Source organism: Gavia stellata, chromosome 15 (assembly GCF_030936135.1).
Source record: "Gavia stellata isolate bGavSte3 chromosome 15, bGavSte3.hap2, whole genome shotgun sequence".
Taxonomy (NCBI): domain Eukaryota; kingdom Metazoa; phylum Chordata; class Aves; order Gaviiformes; family Gaviidae; genus Gavia; species Gavia stellata.
In genome coordinates, this window is record NC_082608.1 from 2,524,250 (window position 1) to 2,544,361 (window position 20,112).

A 20,112-nucleotide genomic window follows, 5' to 3' on the forward strand; every position below is an offset into this window, starting at 1 on the left:
CCCGCTCTCCTCAAGAAAGGAAGCGCAGAAGAGCAGCCACACATCCCTCCAGCTCCACGCAGCGTGGAAGAGGCAGGGAGATGCTCCTAGCAGGAACTAGGTTTGGCAGCTCCAGAACCGATCCTGCTTCCAGGAGCTGAAATGGTCCCCAGCAGAAAGCTGGTGGGTGGCTCTTTGTAGATCCAAGCGCAACCTGGAGAAGTCCCATGGAGGAAAGACAGACCTGATCTACAGGACCACAGGTGGGCCTGAACCTGTAAAGACATACCCAGGTGCTGACATTGAGGTTATAAGCAAGGGCCACTCACTTCCATACAGCAACTCCCAGGACTTCAGTTTACATGAGCTGAAATCCTTTAAGGACAGGGGCCACTTAGTAGCAACATGAGCTGTGCCTAGGATAGAGCCTTTCTCCAGAGATCTGGAGAAGAGATGCCAAACGCTTCTTATAGAAAAAACAGAATTATTCCGCATACGAAAAGAAATCCCTCTTTCCCAGAGTGCTACGGTGCTAGTAGACTACATTCTTTAAAAAAAACTAAGTTAAAAGACACAGCAACAGCTAATAAAATGGGCACCAGTTCTGTTACAGCAGCAGTATTTTTTGGCAGAAGTATTTTAAGGCTAACCCCCTGTTCCACGAACAGCAGCAGCCTAAATAGGAAGGATCGCTGAGTCAGCTTTTGCTTTTGCCTTCACAATGTGCTCTATGTTTTCCAGCAGGCTATAATCTACCAGGGAAAGCTGAAGTGGGGGGAAGGGGGTGAACATAAGAGCTTTGAAGAAATGTGGAAAGAAATATATGAAATTCAAGCCTCTGTTTAATTAAAAAGCTGAAGAAAATGATATCACAATGTCGTACATCTGCGTGAGCTATGATTGCAAAGACCACGGGCACTAGCAGTTGCACGTATGTGACTCCAGCAATGCTCTGCTGGGACACGAAATATTTTTTCTTGCAACTCTACGCAACAAATGATGATGTTATCCTAATAGTCACCTTAATATACATGCATGTAGAGCAGCTTTCAGAACAGGAGATACTGCAAGTCATCCGCTGTCCAAAGGTCGTGTCTAACTCAGGACCTTGTCTCTAGCACTGCCCAAGAGCATGCACGTAAGGAGAGATGAAAGTTCAAGTGTAAAAAGATCCTTCCTCGGCGTACCTTCCCTGCCTCAGGAAAACAAGCTCGTTTGGGAAAGATGAACATCTTTAAGACTGAAGTTCCTTCACAATTTAAACCCCATCCACCTCTTCCCTGACATTGGCTCCAGCACTCAGCTGTTGCAGAGCTGTTTTAGCATGCGACGCTGGCAGTCAGGCTAGTTTCAGCTAAGTGCACCAAAATAGCTCAGGAAAGAGATCCAACAAGCATGGATGCGAGAGGAATAGTGGGAACGCAACAGCCAGTGGCCAGATCTTCTGGCTGATGCTGCAGTGGAGCCTCAGCCTGAAAGAAGTGTCATGCACTGGACCACTCTGCTAACAGCAGAGTTTTGCAAGTAGCCAGGAAAAGCTTTTATGTTTAAATAAAGGACTTGGCAGAGAAAAATCACTTCCTCTCATTTACTATCTCCACATTGAGTGAAACTTCAGTTGAATTAAGAGACTGGGTTGCTGTCCCCCTCCCTGTCCCCCACAGCCTCTCAGCGTGGTTTACTTTGTTACATGAAGATAGTTATCCTAAAGTTTTATAAGCTTGCTTTTCCTTTACCAGCTAAACATGCTAAGGTGCTTAAACTCTACAGGGCAGTGTATGCAACTGGCATGCACGCTAACTCATGACAACGTGCTCTCACGCCGCTACCTGATGCATCAGATGCTGAGACATCTCCCCCGGCACACGACAAAAGGCGAGTCCTCTCCTGGACAGCTTTACCTTGCCCAGATGAGTCTCAGCTGTTCTGTGATGTCCTCTGCTACCCTCATCAACAGCTACCCCTGTATTTTGAACATGTCTCCCCGCAAGAGCTGCACCCTACACTGGAACAGCCTGCAAAAACTAAATAACCATTGACTATTGGTTACGTTGTAGACTACACTTACTACAACCAGTTAACGTAAAAGCCAGCGTTGAGATGCAGAAAATATCCTACAGTCAGCTCCTCATCTTCACAGCAGCAGGGGAGGAAGGGGGGCTGCAATGCCCAGACAAAGCATCAGACCTCTGCTCGCTGCTACGCAGCCAGCCCGCGTGCCTCGACAGGCACTACCCAGCAAATCCCATTCGGAGAGAGCTTATTAGACCAGGCACAGCAAGGCACAAAGCCAGCTCGGATTTGGAAGCAGCAGAGCTCAGCCTGCACAAAGCTATGCCTTTGCTAGTAAGCCCTTCAAGAACTGGCAGGTACGCTCTGTGTGGAGCCAGCTCAGGGGTCCGCGGGCCCCTGTTACAGTTTATTCACGAGCCACGTGATGGGTCCCTTGCTGAGGTAGGGGCAACTGCACACGCAAGAAACCCAGCGTGTTCTGACTGCTTATTAACTCTGCATGTGGCTTGAAGTCCAAAAAGGATCAGAGAGATGAGAACAACACTGAAAGTTACTTTAAAAAGTTTCTCAGCCCTTATCGTGCCTTCTAGATGACTGTTCAACTTGATTAGCTGATGAAGAACCACACAGCAGAACTACTCGGTACTCTCTGAACTGAGGCTCTAGAGACGATGACGACCTACCACATCCAACTCGCCATGCCTCGAGCATTTCCAAGGAACAGGGTCTTCACCTCTTCCTCCACAGCAATCAATCCATAGGCGCCTGGGTTTCTGGGCAGCTGCTTTCTTTTCAGTTACATCACAAATCAAAGTAAATAAAAAAAACCTCTGTCAGGGGCCTCTTCCTAAGACTCAGCCTGAATCTTTCCTTTCCCATTTTCAGCCCCACAAGTCCACAGCCTGTGGACCCGAGAGGATCTCGTCCATTATTTCTGCATCTGAAGCATGTTATCACTTCACAAAGCCCTTTCTTTTGTTTTGCACAACACTGAATTCCCCACGGCATTCAGCGCAATCTCTGAGCTAACGCTTCAAGGCTCCCAGATTGTCACAGCCACAGCCCTGTTATATTGGTATCAATATTTAAAACCAAAAGGCCCTCTTCCTCCAACACAATCTGCGTTTCCAGGTTTATCGCAAACAGTAAAAAACACGCACGTACTCTTGGCTCAAGGTGCACATACGAAAACAGATTCACTCGTGCATCGGCCAGACAGCTGACATCCATCCTGACATTTATCTCCATGTATGAGGAGGAAAGATGAATCACTCACAGCTATACGACTCCGGAGTTTGCCCTTGGTCAAGCTGGTAAAGGTCATAAATCAGCCACTGTGCATCCTCCAATACAGGGACAGGCACCTAGAGAGAGCTGGAGAGCAAGAGGGGCAGCAGCAGACTCCTCTGAATTAAACAGGCATAAACACAACTGTGTCCTAGTGACATCTAAATAAAACCCACAAGAGCAGAGCTGGAGCAATTTGGTATATTCTGGGAAGTTCTGGCGTATTTGTAACTGTTTCAAACAATTTGTTCAACAATTTGCTGCCGCAGTTCATTAACCTCAGAGCAAGGAAAGGATTCTTCATTTATTGAGGTCTTCAACTCAAGATTAGCTAAAATCCTTTACCAGAAAGGCCACTGGTTTGGCACAGGGGTGGCCGGGGAGAAGCGTGCCATGCAGGAGTTTAGGCCAGATGAAGTCATGAGCATTTCTGGGCTTCAGCTCTCGGAGCCAGGCAGAGGTTGGAGCTAAAAGTAGTTGACTAAGGAGCTATTTTGCAGGCCTGTCACATTAGGCACGTCCAGTTCAGACAGGGTTTTTTGGTTTTTTGTTTTATTAAAAACCTCTTTCCCCATACAACCAGACTTTTCACTTAAAAGCAGCAACATTTAACCCAGCAGACACAAAAGCTACACGGAAAGCAAGTAGTACAAGAAAGGCAATCCAGAAGCTTGGGATTAGCCTCAGATCTGGGAAACCTCATCTGCCAGACTTCCCAGGTAAGCTCAGGCAAGCCAGCCTGCTGGTGCCTTCACTTCTCCGTTTAACGGTCAGCATGAAGACATTAACCACACCGCAGCGATGAGGACCAGGCAAAGGGCATCTCCAGGAGGGTACACGAACAGGACAGTTGGTCCCAAACATTTTCACCCCTTCCAGTAATGCTTTTGGTACCTTCAGCACACATCACAAACCCACTTATTTTGGCTCAAATTGCCTAGAGAATGATGCTAAAGCCTAGAGTCCCTCCGGCCAAGCTCAGCTCCTGGCAAAGGGCAGGCACCGAGGGTTTGCATTTTTTCATTGCTACTCAAAAAAAGCCGCAGCAAAAGGCCAGGGTGGGCTCGTAAAGGCGCCGTGTTCCCGATGCAGCCGTACATACTGCCCAAAGCTGCTTCAGGCTGAGAAGTTTGCGACGGTTTAGTCTGCCAGTGTGGACAAAACTGGATGGCACTCAAAGCTCTCCTTTCATCTCAGGAACAGATCTGTCTCCAAATAATCTTTAGTGTGGCTTGGGACCCTGCACTTTTTCTGGCTAAAAAGTATATGAGCTGATTGAGGTTCCCATTCCAACATAAGCAGGGTTTAGGATTCACCCCACTGAATCCCCAGCTACTGAGCTTTTGGGGCTTCCAAAGGGACGAGGGGCTCGGATCTTCTGGGAGCCATCTGTCCTACTGCGCAGGTAATGGCAATACATCTGCGTATTGTGAAGGTTTTTTCCTCTCATGTACTATACCTAGCTGTAAACCATGAAACCAATCCACCACCAACAAATGCAGAGGCACCCTCGAAGCTTTTCCCATCACCCTGAGAATGGGATTGCTGGAGCGCCAATCCTTCTTGCCTTGCCAGGCTTCTGGTCCAGGGGTGTGCCCTGTCGCAAAGTTGCGACCAGCACAGAGCGTGTGGGATATGTTAACTGGGAATCAACGCTACAATGCAATGTGGGAGGTGTGGAAGGGGGAGGAAAAGCACAGCAAATGGGAAAAGAGACAACTGTAGGGTTTGCTTTGGGAATCTTAGATGGAAAATGACTTGGGAGTTTCCAGGACCGTCCCAGGCTCCCTCGGTTTGTAAGTTTGATACAGAAAACGAAGACTTTATTACTGCAATGGCTTATATCCAACCACTCCCCTTGCCAGCCTGTCATACATCAAGCAAAGCAGAAGCTCTGGCACAAAGATGAGCGCATGTAGGGAATGTGCCAATTTCAGCCTGGGTTTCAAGCCCCACGATGCCAAACTCAAGGTTTTCCACAACCTGTGGCTGAGCCTGCATGGATTTATATTCTCAGTCCTCTCAGTATGATCTCATTGCCTCCGAAAGGAAGAGCGTGGCCAGAAATCCTATGGCCAAAGACAACGCTCATTGATTTATTACAGGTGTCTGTGGTGCCAATGCTGTTCCTCCCAAGCTCCCCCAGACCTGATGCCGAGTCCCATACTCGTTAGAGACGACTTCAGCAGCTACGGACAATGCAGCACGAATACCTACTGACCCAGCGCAACATGAGCATGGCAGGTTGTGGAGCAGGAAGGTATCAAAGCTGACCGAAGGATCCCCGTGCCATGCAGAGACAGGAAAGCACTCCTTGTAACAGCAGTGCTACCTACTTCCCATCCAGCTCGCCTAGTGCTAAAGGAAGGAGGCAGAAGGCAATTTTTTTTTTCCAGGAGACATTTGTTTGTAACAAAGGAAGTTGAAGACAGTTCTGTAGCGTCCCTCAACAGCTATGACCAACAACCTCTTACTAATATTCACCAACACTTTTACTCACAAAGGCTTTGAAGAAAACTTAGTATGAAAAACCCTACCCATTTGTCTGAGCGCGGATATTCTACCCCCATAGAAGATTCAAACCTTTCCCTGCAATCACAGCACTGACCAGGGCTAAGCTGTTAAGGACTAGGACTAGTAAAGCTGACTATATACTACTGCTTCAAAGGTTTCTTAAGAGTCCTGTTAAATGCAATGGCCATGAAACCATAAAGTGAGGAAGGTGACTGCTATCTTGTACAGTTTTCAGAGTCAGCCCAAAGCACACGACCTGTTTTGTACTGATCTGTTTGCAGAGACCACGTAATTCTCTAGAAGTGGTTTTGTTTCCAAAACAAATGCTCCACACTCTTCTTTGAATTGGGAAAGTAGAAAAAAATCCGCCCCCCCCCCAGCACAAACAGCCAAACAGTGCCTGGCGAGGCTCGCAAGTGCACGCGTGTGAGCGGGAAAGGAAACGGAGAGCCCTTCCAGCTTTCCAAAGGGTTATTGCAAACAGCAGGGAAGGAGAAGGGATTTTACACATTAGGAAAAATACCGTGATGGTACTTATCCTTAAAGTGAACGCTGCACAACAGAAGGCCCTGGGCTGCATTGTCTGTTTAGCACTTCTCTAATGCAAAACGCGTGTTATACGGCGAGATGGAGACCCTGATAGCAGGGTGTATATCGCAGGAACCGCTCCTGGCTGCAGCACAGTCAGCGTGCCGGGTGCTGTACAAACCACTGCTGAACCACCTTTGCATTTTTCTGGCCTTTGCTGTGCATCGTCCAAAGCCTATGGCAAAGCCAAGGACGTCCCTGCATACCAGTCTCCAGAGAGTTAGAGATATCGTATATACCAGCTGCTTCCTCAGCCATCCTGCAACGAGAAATCTGCAGGTCACAGATGAAGAGGCAGGCATGCTGCATACCAGCCATCGTGTAAGGAAACAGCACGACCATGCTGGAAAATGACTCTTTCAGTGCTCTCCCAAGAAAGTTTAATAATCTCATCTTTCACACGCTTACGCCTCTGCTGGTTTTTTGCAGAGCTTCCCTGCGTGAGCCGTACTGGCAGGGACACAGCTCCAGACGAGTCAGGAAGGTTAGCCTGCCTCTAGCAGCAGGGAAGGGGGGTAGGGGGAGACGAAGCCTTGGGCTGAATTCCCACCGGCTTTGCATTATGAAAGCCATGAGCTGCAATCAGCCAGCCTTTGCGGGTTCACTTTAACCCCCTCCTTGCTGCCAAACAAGCATCTCAACCGACCTCCTAACAGCATATATATACACCAGAGACACATAGTATACACATACTCAGCCACAAGGCAAAACAGGCGAGCACCTAAAGAACAGCCATCTGCTTTCTTTCGGTGAGCGTCTTCCAAAAGGTGCGGGTTTCCTCTGCGCTTGCACTCACGGGTGCTGCAACCCAGCCTGCTGCTCTCAAGCCTGCAGCTTAAAGGGAAAAAAAAAAATAGTGCTACAAGCCAACCCTGCACATGCTCAGGACTTGTTACTTCAAGAAATGCCATCATTGTTCTCAAGCCAGGCAGTCGGGTGATGAACAGGCGTCTGTATTGTCCACTGGCTGCCTGGAGGTTTACAGCAACAGCGCTGAAGTATAAGTTCCTGAAAGATTATGAAAAGCTACCGCAGAAGGTCAGATCAAACTCCTACATCCACGATTATCTGCTGATAATTGATAGTAGATGCTATGAGAACAGAGAAGAGAGGGCACAAAATGCATCTTCCCCTGGGATTCCCAGAAAAACAAGCAGTCTCCAACAGAAACTTCAAATAAATCACTCCCCTCCACTCCCTGCCTCAGCAGGAACAAGAGCATCTCACACTCGTCCTTGCACACCCGGAGGGACGTCTGCGTGGCTGCTGCCAACACGACACCAGTTATCTGCCTCTGCAGAGCATCCCTCGGTACAGCAACCGCCCCAAGGACTATGCTCGCTCTGAAGAGCGCAACGGCTCCAGGGCAAAGCTGACTGGGCTGTAACCCAATGCATCAGGAAGGCTTTGAAACTCCTTGGATAGGGAAATAAAGTACTCCATGGCTTGGCAGACCGGATTAGAGCACCCTGGAGAGCTTGAGACAGTCTGGAGCTTGTTTAACGTGTCCTTTCAGCTCAGCCTGCACACCAGTTCATTCGAGGCTCAGGGTTTCGGGCAGGAATAAGTAAGGGGAGTGCAAGAACTAGGGGACTCTGCCACTTCCACGCCAGGACAGCAGTAGCCAAAGTGAACCCCAGCTATGCTAACCATCCTCACAGCCAGAAACCAGCAAAGGAAATCCCCACGGCCAGGGCAGACACTTGCTCAGACTCTCTCGGGCTTTTTCTGGAACCGAACAAAAGAACAGTTGCAGAGACTGCTGCCATCCAAAGAGGCTGGAGCTCTGAAGAGCGACCACATGCCCTTCAAGAGCTCAGAGTCACACCAACATCTCCTTTAAGACAGGAAGGGAGAAAGCCAGCATTTTAGTTGGTAACTTTAACCCTAATTGCTTGACTTCACATCTTGGTATCAAGCCAGCCAGCCTGGGCATGTCCGTTTTCTAAGCCTAGGCCTGCACGAGGCTGACAACCTAGGGTGCAGATCAAAGTTTTAGCTAACAAATGTGCTGGAAAATATTGGTGTGCTGATTTTCCATGAATGAAGCCACTAGTATGTGAAAAGCCGGGGGCAGCAAGACTGCCTGAAAGCAGGGAGCATCACTCTGCTCTGACTGCCAGTCCAGCCTCACTTAGCTGGTTCATATTTTATGAAGAATGATTCAGCTGAACTTGTTCCTTGACGTGAGAAAAAGGGAGGAACATGAGTGTGGGAAAGCAAGAGGATGTAACACAAGCATCTGGTATGGGGGAGACACTCAAGGGACACGGTGCAGCTCAGTTCATATGCAAGGAAGCACTATAAAAGCAAAATAAGACAGGAGTGGTAACAATCTTCTTGGTAGACACACCCCCAAGGCATGGCACAGCTGGGAACAGGAGCTCTTAGCATCCACCTCCAATCCCAGGCTTTAACCATAAAGCAAGGCTGCCCCTCTCACTCCAACCCAACCGAGTCTAACATGGGAAGATGCAGGGGTTTCCCTCCGCAAACTTGCAAGGGGTCTGGAATAAAAATACAGCTGGCTTCGTTCCCCATTAGCAGTTAATTTCCTCAATCATTTTCACAGAGGGAGAAAGAGAAATGCTCATGATCTAAGAGATGAAAGCAAATGAAAACAAGCCTCATAAAACCTGTACTGCCCTAAGGGAAAACTGCCCCACAACTTTCATTGGGCAATTATCAAAGGCCCCAGACTGGTGGGGGGTTGTTTGTATTTTATAAGACAGATGCTTTAGAGAGTACAAGTCCTCAAATAGCTGAGATTCCATTCTGCTGAACCTCCAACAAGACTAGAAAAAGAAACAGCTGATCCCAGTTAGTCCAGCCCGGGGATCCAGCTTAGCCACATCAAGACAGAGGACTGAAGCAAGGCACAGGGCCATACAAGCACTGCTAAACTTCTTTCCAATAAGATGCCGTTGCCCCAAGCAAAAGCAACCACATGCTCGCTAGCATAGCCGCAGGAAAGCGCAGAATGAAGCTAAAAGATCTCATTCATTTCTATTGCAAAATAGAGGCTGGGGTAGAAGGCATTGACTCATTTAGCCTGAGAACAAGAAAGGATTGCTCCTGAGAGACTAGTTTAAAAGAAGGATGTTTAATGCACGTTTTGCTTAGAGTCTGGGAGAGTGGGTACGAAACTTCCCACACTCGGAGCTCCGTTTCTTATCAGAAAAGTCTTAACGTAAGCTCAAGAGCAAGAAGTGTTTGGAGAAGGGGCAAAGACCCAAAATGGCAGGGCTCTCCCACCCACAGTTAAGCCTCAGAGGTGACTGCAGCCCTGGATAACCCTGCCTGCAGGTAGTGGTCAGCTCCCTAGCACAGGATCTGATGGCAACGCGGCCACGGCTCACAGCTTGGACAGCCCGAATTACTTTGCTTCTCAGCTGGGCTGCGAAGCCCAAGCCAGCGCCCTTGCTGCTGCCAAACCCGTGCCAGCCGGAGGTCGGCGTCCTCACATCTGCGGGCTCTGCAAGGGGTCTGATTTCGTGTGGCACTGGAAGCCTCAGTCCACGCTGACTTCAGGAGGGGAGACAGATGTTCAGAGGATAAGGTTGTTTGGCATGCTTGACAAGTGTGCAGCAATCAGCATCTTATTTACTACGGCTGATGGAAACCCTTCTCTTCAATAATGAGCCAGCCATCATTTTTCCTAATGACAAACCTCCCCTTCCCCACACATAAAAACACCTTTCCACACTGATCCCCATGGGGTAATTAATTTCAGTCCACCTAGCAAATAAAACCAAGATACTCCAGAAAATCACCCAGCCTCGCTACCACACTGATTCAAGGAGTGGATATGCATAAACCAGTAGACAGACACTAACAATGCATAATTAAAACAAAAATAAAAACAACAAAAGGATCTAAGACCAGAAGAGAAATTACTCACTTGGAACAGCTACCGCCACATTTAATCTCTTACAACCAAAGTGTATGAATAGGAAATATGTAGAACTAGCTCTAAGGCACATGAACATCGCCCCTGGCTGGTTCATCTTGTGCACAGAAAAATATGTCATGTACTACTCACACCCAGACATTTGGCTATGGTGCAAGAGGCTGGATCTCTCCGTCTGGGAGAACAGCACTCTCTGGAGCACAGTAAGGGAAGCGCAGGAGAAAGCTGAGAAGCCCCGAAATCACTAACAAGAACAGAGCTATTCAATCCCTTAAGTGACTACTGAAAAAACCCACCTCCAGCTCCCCTGGAAGGTCTCAATTACTTGTATCCTTGTTCAGCCCATACAAAGCAAAACGTGCAAGAGTTTTAGCTAAATAACCACTTGCAGTTGATGCTGAGCTGAAATTGGACTGTAAATTCCTGCTTTCTGAAGAAAAAAGCCAGTGGGATTGCTGTGAAATGAAATTGCTTCCTGGAGGCATGCGAGTGCTGCAGCGCTTGCTCTAGATCATCTGAGGTTTCCAGAAGCGGAGAGCCTGTGCCCATCTCACCAGTGTCCACTTAAGATCTCAAGTAACCAGTTTTGGTCATGACAGCAAAGCGATCCAATTAGCTCCAGCCAACTCATGCAGAAAGAGCATCTTTTGCAAGAAAAAGCTTTGGATGCAAAGCAATTCCTAGGAGTAGCCAGGCTGGAGGGGAAGGTTAGCTTAGGAATTACAGTAACAGGGCAGGATGCTGCAAACAGGCTACAGGTTCTCCCACCATCCATATCCTCCCACAAAGACTGCCACCATTCCTCCTCCTGCACACTGAAGGGAGAGAAGCCGCGGACAGATGTCTTCTTGCTGGAGTCCCTCTATTCCAACATTAGCATGCAGCAGAGTAAATGACTTCTAAAAGCAAAGGCCTGAAGCTTTTCACACCATTTAATGGTCAGTCCACGTGAACTGCTCTACTGTAGAATAGGGGAGGAAAGCATCCATGATGAACAGGCTGGAGTTTATCTCGCTTTCTTTGTTCAGGGCAAGTATGTGTCCCTGAGTCAGAGCTTTCCTGTAGTGCCTCTTCCTGCTGGGTCTCACACCGGGGTCCAAACCCTCGCGGACCAAACTCAGTCCGGGGGTCGGCAAGCACCGCACCTCCTGAACTCCGTGGGAGTGATGCCTGTTTGCTTCAAAGGCAAATTTTACCCTGTGTTTATACCAGCCTACAAGGCATGAAAAGGCCTAGGAGGTCACACATCCACCACTGTAATTTCAGGCAGGATCAAACAGAAAAGCAACAGCTGGGCTGAGTGAGCAAGTCCACGTTTAATTACAAATGGTTTTGGTACTAAGCAAAGGCAAGAACAAAGCAAGTGAAAAACCTCCCTTTTTCTTTCTGGCTCCTGTTCAGGCCGTGTAGAAACAGCTGCCTAGAGGAGAATCTCAAATAAGATCCACCAACTACATTTTTTTTTCTTTTTTTTTTTTTCATTTTCAAGACTGCTACAGCAGCACTGCTCCCTATGCAACGCCGCTGTGATTTGACAGGCATCAAGGACTGAGGGACAGATCGCAGCCACTCATGCCGAAGGGCTGAGGTCTGTGCAGGTATTTCCCAGCCTGTAGCTCAACGCTGTGTTGTGTCTCAAGTCGCACGTGCACAAGTACACGCACACAGTCATTCTGCAGTAAGCCGCATGGAGGATTTAATTTGCTTTAACATCCTCTGAATATGAAATGGTGGTTGCAAAACAGGATTACTAGCGCAGAGGATGATGGACCCAGCTCGTGGGTCCCGCCTGGCACGGGGAGGGGGCAGAAAGCAGCTCTCAGAGCCCCAGAGATGCCCATAGTGCTGACCAACCTCTCCATCAGGTCATGGATTTACAGCCAGGAGCAACTCTTGCTGCCCCCAAAAGGCCCTGGAGCAGTGCTAAGGATAGGAAACGGGCCCTAAAACACACAGACAGGCAAGAAGGCTTAGCAGGGTGGGTGGAGGGCTTTGAGTGCCAGGAGCCTTCCACCCATTTTTTGTGACAGCAAATTAGAAGGGATCAGTGGATCCGCTGATCACATCTGGTACCTCCGACAGCATCAGTGAGAGCCTAACACAAGCCAAGAGCACAACAGAAACACGGCTGGAGCAGAGTACCGGCCCCAGACCCCTCCAACAAACCGATAGCCGCTGCTGACAAACTGCTGCCTAGCTGGGAGTCACGGGGGGACACGATGGGAATAATGGGAAGGCTGGGAAACCATCACATCCCTGGGAACCAAGGGCTTCTGACCTTTCTAGCAAAGCCTGCTGAGAGAACTGGGTGGGTTGTTTTGTACTCCTGGCTTTAATTACAGCCAAGTGTTTAAGTTATTCTCCTCCAACCACCCCCATGTCCCTCACAAGCACAAACCTAGCTTTTTATAGCACATCCGGTATGGATGTTAAACACATTCAGGAAATGCACTTTCAGCCCCAAACATCCCTTCCCCTGGACCAGTTAGGCCGCAAGGGTTTGTAACGTGGAGATGTGGAACCGGATGTTTGGTTTTGTGACCGCTGCTTTCCTGGATTACTTCTGCCTGTTTAGAGAAGGGAAATTAAATAAATGCAGGGTAGGCTGACTGCATCCAGGAATAATGCAAGCTGCTTGCAAGGTGAAGAAAGAAAAGCCAGATGGAGAGGCCACTCTTAGCTGCTCGAATCCCCTGTACACAGGGCAACACTCTTTTTCTTTTTTTTAATAGCTGACAAAGCTCCTGGGGGCTGACAATGGCTCACAGCACAGTGGGTGTCCACAGGCATGTCTAGGATCCTGAATCAAATGTTTTTCAGTGCCTTCTAGTGATCCTGACCCAGACTGGGGCTCTCCGGAAACACACAAAGGAGAAATGCACCCTCTCCCCCAAAACTTGTATTTTAAATAGCCAAAGGGCACCAGCGAAGAACCATCAGGCTACGCCGGTCCCCAGGCGCTGCTCTGGCATGTCACCGAGGCTTGTGGCTCTTTGCTCCAGAGGAGCAGGGCTTGGACAATAGCTCGGCTCGAAGTCTAAAACCTGACCTTTGTAATTTTCTTAACATAAGGGACTCACCTCTGGCTTTAAGGAACACTGCAAGCCTGTTAGTAATTTTCTCACCTGAAAATACCCTGGCTGACTTCCCATCTGGAAGCATCCTCCTAAGCCCAAAGGGAAGTGTGTTTGCTGGCAGTCTCGGGGATCAGTCTCGGACACTATCCCAAGGCAGAAAACTCCCCGGAGCACTCACAGACCAGAGGGCACACGCTGGCCAGACTGCCCCAGACAGTCTCCTGCTAAACTCTCGAGTGCTGGGCTGTTCCATACATTGATCAAAATACCACTGCCATAGTATCACAGCACAAAACCAGGATATTCTGCAGCAGACTGCGAAAGGGAAGACGCGCAAGGCTGCACTGCATCAGGGTTTGCTGCTCTGAAGGAAGGCAAGACATACAAGCCCAGGGTATTTTTCCTCTCCCTTCGCCGCAGGAGGCCACCTCACATTCTGGGCAAGCAACTGTCAGTAGGACATCACACATCAGCAAGCTGAACGAAAACCTAATTAAGCCGCTTCCAAAAAAAAAAAAAATCAAACTGGAGGAAAGTTTAAGGAGTCCTTGAACTCGTTATTTCTTACATTGATTTTTATTCAATTTTTTCCATAGTCAATGTGGATTCTTCACTTCAGATATCTGCAGCAGTAACTCAAACTGAGCTCGGGCTATTTCTCCTGAGCGATCAGAGCTCCAGCACAAGCAGCCCTGCACCTCGGTAATGACTAGGCTGTGCAGGCCCACTGGCCATCCACCTCCTCTCCTGGGCCAATAAGATACAGGAGGAAACACAGATCCCAGCAGAGCAGCCCATGGGGCTTTCCCAGTGGGGTACCAAACCTGCCCACACTCAGAGCAGAAGGACATTTGCTGGGGGAACTGGAAGGCAGGTTTGAAGACACAGGACCACCAGCAGCGTGCAGGGCAAGGAGCTGCCCTAGCTTCAGCTGCCACCAGAACCACCTCTGTTGCCGCCCAGATTGAACAAAGAATGCCAGTCCAACTCAAGGCAAGTTTTCCCAGCACAAAACTCCGTACGCAACACTTAGGTTACAACTAATGAGCTCTGCAGGGACCAACCCTTGTGCGGCGTGAACAACAGCAACAAGACTATGCTCATCTATGCACTCATTCATCTCAGGGAACAGCAGCTGTCAAGAGTCACACACACACACTATGCTTTCACTACCCTCATCTAACTACAAGCTATGCAACACTTAGCTGGGAAAGTGAGTGACAACCCAGCTGCAGCAACTGAATAACAGCCTATCTCGGGGAAAGGCAGCCTTAACTCACACTGGAGAATTGCCCTTCAGCAGATGGGAAGGACAATGTATTTATTTGATGGGTGTTGTTTCTATGTGACCAAATCGTACACAGCTTATGTCTTTCAAATATAAATGCAAATGACTGAAATAAAAATCATTGTTGGAACACAGAAGCATCTCCTCTGTTCCTGAGAAGCAGGTGATCTCCCAAGCTCATCAAGAACCAGACAGGGTGGCATGTCAGATGCACAGGGGACCTGACCTCTTTGTATCTGTGACAAGCATTATGATAATCTCAGAATTAGGTGTTACGAGCTTGAACAGAAAGTGACAAATCCACATCAAAATGATATTAGAGAACATCAAAGAGGCAAAAGCATCTCTCATTCAAATGCTCCCCCAAAGTTTATAAGAAGCCACAGCCCAGCCCGTCATGGCTTTTTATGGTCCCGAGAAGCACCTTTCAAAGGAGCTGCAGGCAATCTCAGGCATGTTCCTTGACTACCTGCAGTTGCATCAGGCTGCGCTAGACATTCGAAATAGTATTTCCTTACTAGGATGAATGATTTATGAGGATTGAGAAATTCAAGCCTGAACCTATGAAGTGAGTCACTGGGACTCACAGGCTGCTTCCCCTGCTTCCCTCCCCCTCAAATCATCACACCTTCCAGGCCTAGTCTTGCTCCCACTGGAATCCTGCAGAAAACAAATACCCATTAGGTTAAATACCACAGAGCCTATACAGACTCGAGCACCGTCTTTCTCACTAAGGGTCCGTACCTGGGCAGAGAAACCACATACTCACCCAGAGACTGTTGGGAGAGAAGCTGGAGCTGCTGACTGCCATTTCTCTTGCTGCTTCAGAAAAGATTTAGCTTCTTTTGAGGTTGAGTCCACTTCTTTAGTCACTCTGTTGGAGAAAAAAGGATGAAGCAGAAGGTAAGGAAAAGCCATACTCACAACAGCAAAACCCAAGATCCGGCAAGGAAACACAGAAAACTGGTACAGGAGTCCCCACACCACCTGCACAGAGATCACCTCCATCAGCTGCAAGCTGAAGAACATGCATCTTGTTAAGATTTCATTCCAGTGACAAACCCTCTATATTCATGGCAGAAAAAAGGAAAAGGGTAGCTAATTAGAGCTGGGGGAGGAGGGGATTTTTTTTTTTTTTTTTTTCTTTCTTCAAATGAACAAGAATGCTTATTCATTCAAACAGGCCTGTCTCACTCGCTCTGCTCAGGTCACTGGGGGCAATTCCAGGCTCTTAATTGGGCTCTTGATTTCCTCATTTGTTGGTCAGTGAGGCAGCTCTTCTGCCACAGCTGTTCCACCACCCGCATCTCACGGCACAGGGGCTTGGCAACATCTGCAACCCAAACCAGAGCACGGAAACAGGCTCCGGGGATGGGGAATGGGAGAGAAAGCTCTGACAAGGCAGAATGCAGAAATTTGCTCTCATTTTCTAGTTAATTTTTGTTTGAGGCCCTGAGGGCACAGAATATTAAACTTCAAAAAATTGTAAATCAATACGGCATCTACAGCAGGGAATGAATTACAAACATGAGAAAGAATGTCTCACAAACCACTCAATAATTAATTGTTAGAAAATCCCAGCTACTTTAGCCCCCTCATTTACAGTGACCTGCCTCCAGCAACATGCTTTTCACGCTCTCGGTAGCACTTAATGAGGTTGCCCCGGTTTGCCAAGCTAACAATTTTGCTCCCTTGGAGCATAAGCCCGTGAGCATCTCCAGGTCCCTGCAGCTCTGTGGGCACAAAGGCAGCCTGACCCACGGCTCAGCCAGCCCAAAAGGCAAGGTCCTCCATCCCACCCGCCCCTCAGCCCGGGCCTCTGGCTGCATCTGCTGCCCACGAGGGTGGGCAGGCTCGTCCCCGTCTAGAGCATGTGCTGATGAGAGGCTGAAAGCCTCATCGGTCACAGGATCTGCCCTGGTTACAAGTCAGGCTAATCGCTGCTTGCCTCCTACCCGCCAACCTGACCCCGCAACTTCCATGTAGAAACGGGCTGATGGACATGGAGAAACCCGAGGAGCTACAAACCCGGCTGGGTTACTGCTGGGTTGGCAGTGAAGAAAGAGCTGTGGAGTTATTGTTAAGTGTGGAGGCACTGATGCCCTGAAATCCCACTTGCAGACAACTAGTGCACCCGTGTCCCCATCCTGGCAGTGAATCAGCATCTGAAGAAGCAGTTAGGGAAGGGAAACTACTTCTTCCTTCTCTGCAGACTGCAAATACAGTGGAAAAGGCATGTTCAGAAATAAGAAGAAATTCTTGTGCTGTGCACCTCCTGCTCAGCCTTGTTCTGTCAGTGCAGGAGGAGATTAACCCTGTTTCCCACCCTCCGTTGTCACATGCCTTTCAAACCAGTGGCAGTCATGCGGATAAAGACAAATCCCACATTATGAATATTTAGAAGTGTTTGCTGATCAGATTGGAAAGGGGTGGGAAAAGGGGAAAAGCAGTTCAGGAAGAAACAAAAGCCTTGCTACAGCATCATCACAATTTAGGACATCCCAAACACACCATCCAGTCACAGCCTGCGGCAACAGGGGTCACGTCATGCAGCAGTCATACACCAAAGGTTACTCTACACCCATGAATTTCCTTCATCAGAATAAACTCAGTGTCTTCATGCAGCAATTAGCCAGAACTCCCCACAGAGCTCCCCGCAACCACGAGTGCCGGGTTCAGGTTAATACAATCACACCGCCTATTTATTTTCAACCGCAGCATCCAAAGAGCCGGCTCCGTCCCCTGCCCAGCTGGGGAGCAGCACCGTTTCTCATGCACTCCGCAGCGCTGGCTCCCGGCACAGTCCCCCTCCTCCTGTCACCCCCCTGCACTCTCGTGCCATCAGGGTCCACCCCTGGTGCGCAGGAAGCGTGCAAGCCACCATGAGAAACATCAGGCAGACCCCAAGCATGCAGGAATTTCAGAGGCGTAGCATAGTAACCACATGCCGTGGAAAAAAAAAAAAAAACCAAAACCAACCCTGCGCTGGCCTCGACACAGCCACAGGACCTGCTCCTGGATTAGATCCCAGCTGTTAAACCCTGCACGTATCTGGGACTTGAAGAGTGTAGGACCAAGAGGAGGCCGGGGTTGGGAAAGGAAGAAGTCACAGAAAGCACGCCTTGCCGTTAACTCTGCTTGTTGCGCTAAGAGATGACAGCCCAGCTCAGCTCCCGTAAACCTACAGGAATCCGGCAATTAAATAGCTTACAGGATCTGGACACGCACGATGGGAAGCAAGTCTTCAAAGCCTGTGGCAGAGCTAGGATCTCAAGATAGGGCCCCTTGGTCTTAACCTCATGAATACCTTCAGCCTTCTCCAACCCAGAGACAAAACTGATGGATGTCTGTCCTACCAGTTGAGGTAAAGGAAGGCACGAAGCTAAGATGCACATGAAAAATGGCTCCAGCGATTTGCCAACCTGCAGTCTGAGAGAGTTAGCACGCTGTTGGTTGGACCAGCTCTACAAGCCACAGCTCTCGGAAAAGGAAGATGGTCAATCCCAGAACAGGTTAAGAAAGGAGAAACCTCTGCCTGCTGAGGCCCCTCAATGTGATGCGCAGGAAGGGTCTGGCACAGTCCTTCAATGACAAGTCAGTTCAGCAGCAAAGAAATCACTTTGCTATCCAGGGGCACGACACGGGTTGCTACCAAGGGATTACGTAGGCTTTGACACTTGCTTCCTCCACCACCTCAGGGTACCACCAGCAATGGCTGGGCATAGAATATAAGACTTTGTTCAATTTTGTTTGCCCCCTTTGGCCTGCCAGCAGCTGCTCTAGAGTATATTTTTGAAGTTGTCCGCTGTAGCAACCGAGCTGCAAAGCTGCAGGCAGCCTGTTCCACCAGGACTGCCCAGCTGGGAACAGAGGAATGCGTCAGAAATGTAATTAAAAGTGACCTTTCAAGGCGATTCCATCACAAGACCCACTGATTGCCTCATAAACTGAAACAAAAGCAGCTCGGAGGCAGGCTGCTGCTGGGCTGATGCCAGCAGCGACTCCTGCACCACTCCAACAGGAATGACAAAAGAAAAAATATTAAAGAGCTTTACAAGGTATTAATTCAGGTTATGCACATTTCAACCTTTCCCAGATCCCAGGTCAGGAAGGGAAAAACCCCTCTGGTCTGCATTATTATGGGAGACAATAACTCTGCATGTAGAAACCAAAACACTTCTTGTTCTTCACGGGGAGAAATGGGAGCCATTAATCCAGCTGGAAGAAATCACAGTCATTACTAAGGAAAATTACAAGACCTTTCACTTTTAAATACTTGATAAATAACTATTTGCCTGACTGTTTACTGGGATGCTATTCACACATTGTAATCCAGGAATAAACATGAAAATAAGTATATTGTCAGCAATAAAACAAGTAGCTAGTGTCTCGCCCACTCACAGACCCTGTAATTCACACACAAAACCACTCACTCTCATCACTTCCCCATGAAGATTTCATTATATTGCTATGCTATTAAATTGCATAATAAGACTTCCAAAACACAGAACAGTTACTAATTTTTTGGACCATGCTGGAGTCTGGTAGCACAGATGATGCTACTGTGTAAGGTGCTGTGCAACTGTAGAACAGAAAGGTCTTCCATATTTCAAAGTTATTAATGGAAAACATGCTAAGAACAAGATAACTAAGTGCCTCTAATACTTACAGGTGTCTTCCTTAGGACCCTTCATCTCTGAGCCAAGGTCAAAGTGGTACCCAAGAATTTACGCATACCCACCCAGCCTGCTGTTTTGACGCCCAGCTGTGGGTACGTTACTTCCAACTTCCACTGAGGAACTTGTCACCCTTCCCTTTACATTTACCAACTGAAATACTGCAACCTATATGCATGGAAGAGGCTCCAGTTACATATGCTGGGCACCAAACCACATGAAGACAACCCACATGCTGTCACAGGCTGTCCCAGAAGTTGTTCCACAGAGCACGCACTTACAGTACTGAATGTAGCATCCTAATTTAAGAACAAGTGTTTGATCTGCTCCCAGCAGTCCCCTTAACCACATAAGCAGCTAAAAGGAAGGAGGAATACAGGCTAAAACGAGCACCACATTCACATAGCTCCAGCTAATCTGCAAAAAGGGGTTTAAACCAAATGTTCATGCTTCGGTTCAGTGGCAGAGTAAGTCTAATACACCAGCTTTTCTCCTGCATTCTGGCCTTTACGCTAGGTGCAGAGTTACCGGGTGTGAAGAGGAGGGTCCCAATCCATCGCATCATCCCACTCCTGCTACCATGGCACAGCACAACACCCACATCCCAGGGCAGTGGTCAGATGCTTCTACTCTAGCACAGCTGAATCCAGTCCTGTTTGCAAGAAACAGAACCAGCATAAGGGATGCCAAGGGCGCAGTGTGTCAGGAAAACGCCCAGCCCAGCAGCGAGCAGTAAGGTGCCCTGCAAGCCCTTAAAGAAGCACATCAGCAGAGCCACAT

At 48.5% G+C, this 20,112-nt stretch overlaps 1 protein-coding gene across 1 annotated transcript in view; it reads right to left on the bottom strand.

Moving 5' to 3' along the window:
- Window positions 1–20,112, bottom strand: part of CFDP1 (craniofacial development protein 1) — a 67,812-nt gene that overhangs the window by 31,665 nt on the left and 16,035 nt on the right. Inside the window, exon 5 of the mRNA XM_059824934.1 lies at window positions 15,426–15,530. Coding sequence (XP_059680917.1) covers window positions 15,426–15,530 — 105 coding nt within the window. The remainder of the gene's footprint in view (window positions 1–15,425; window positions 15,531–20,112) is intronic.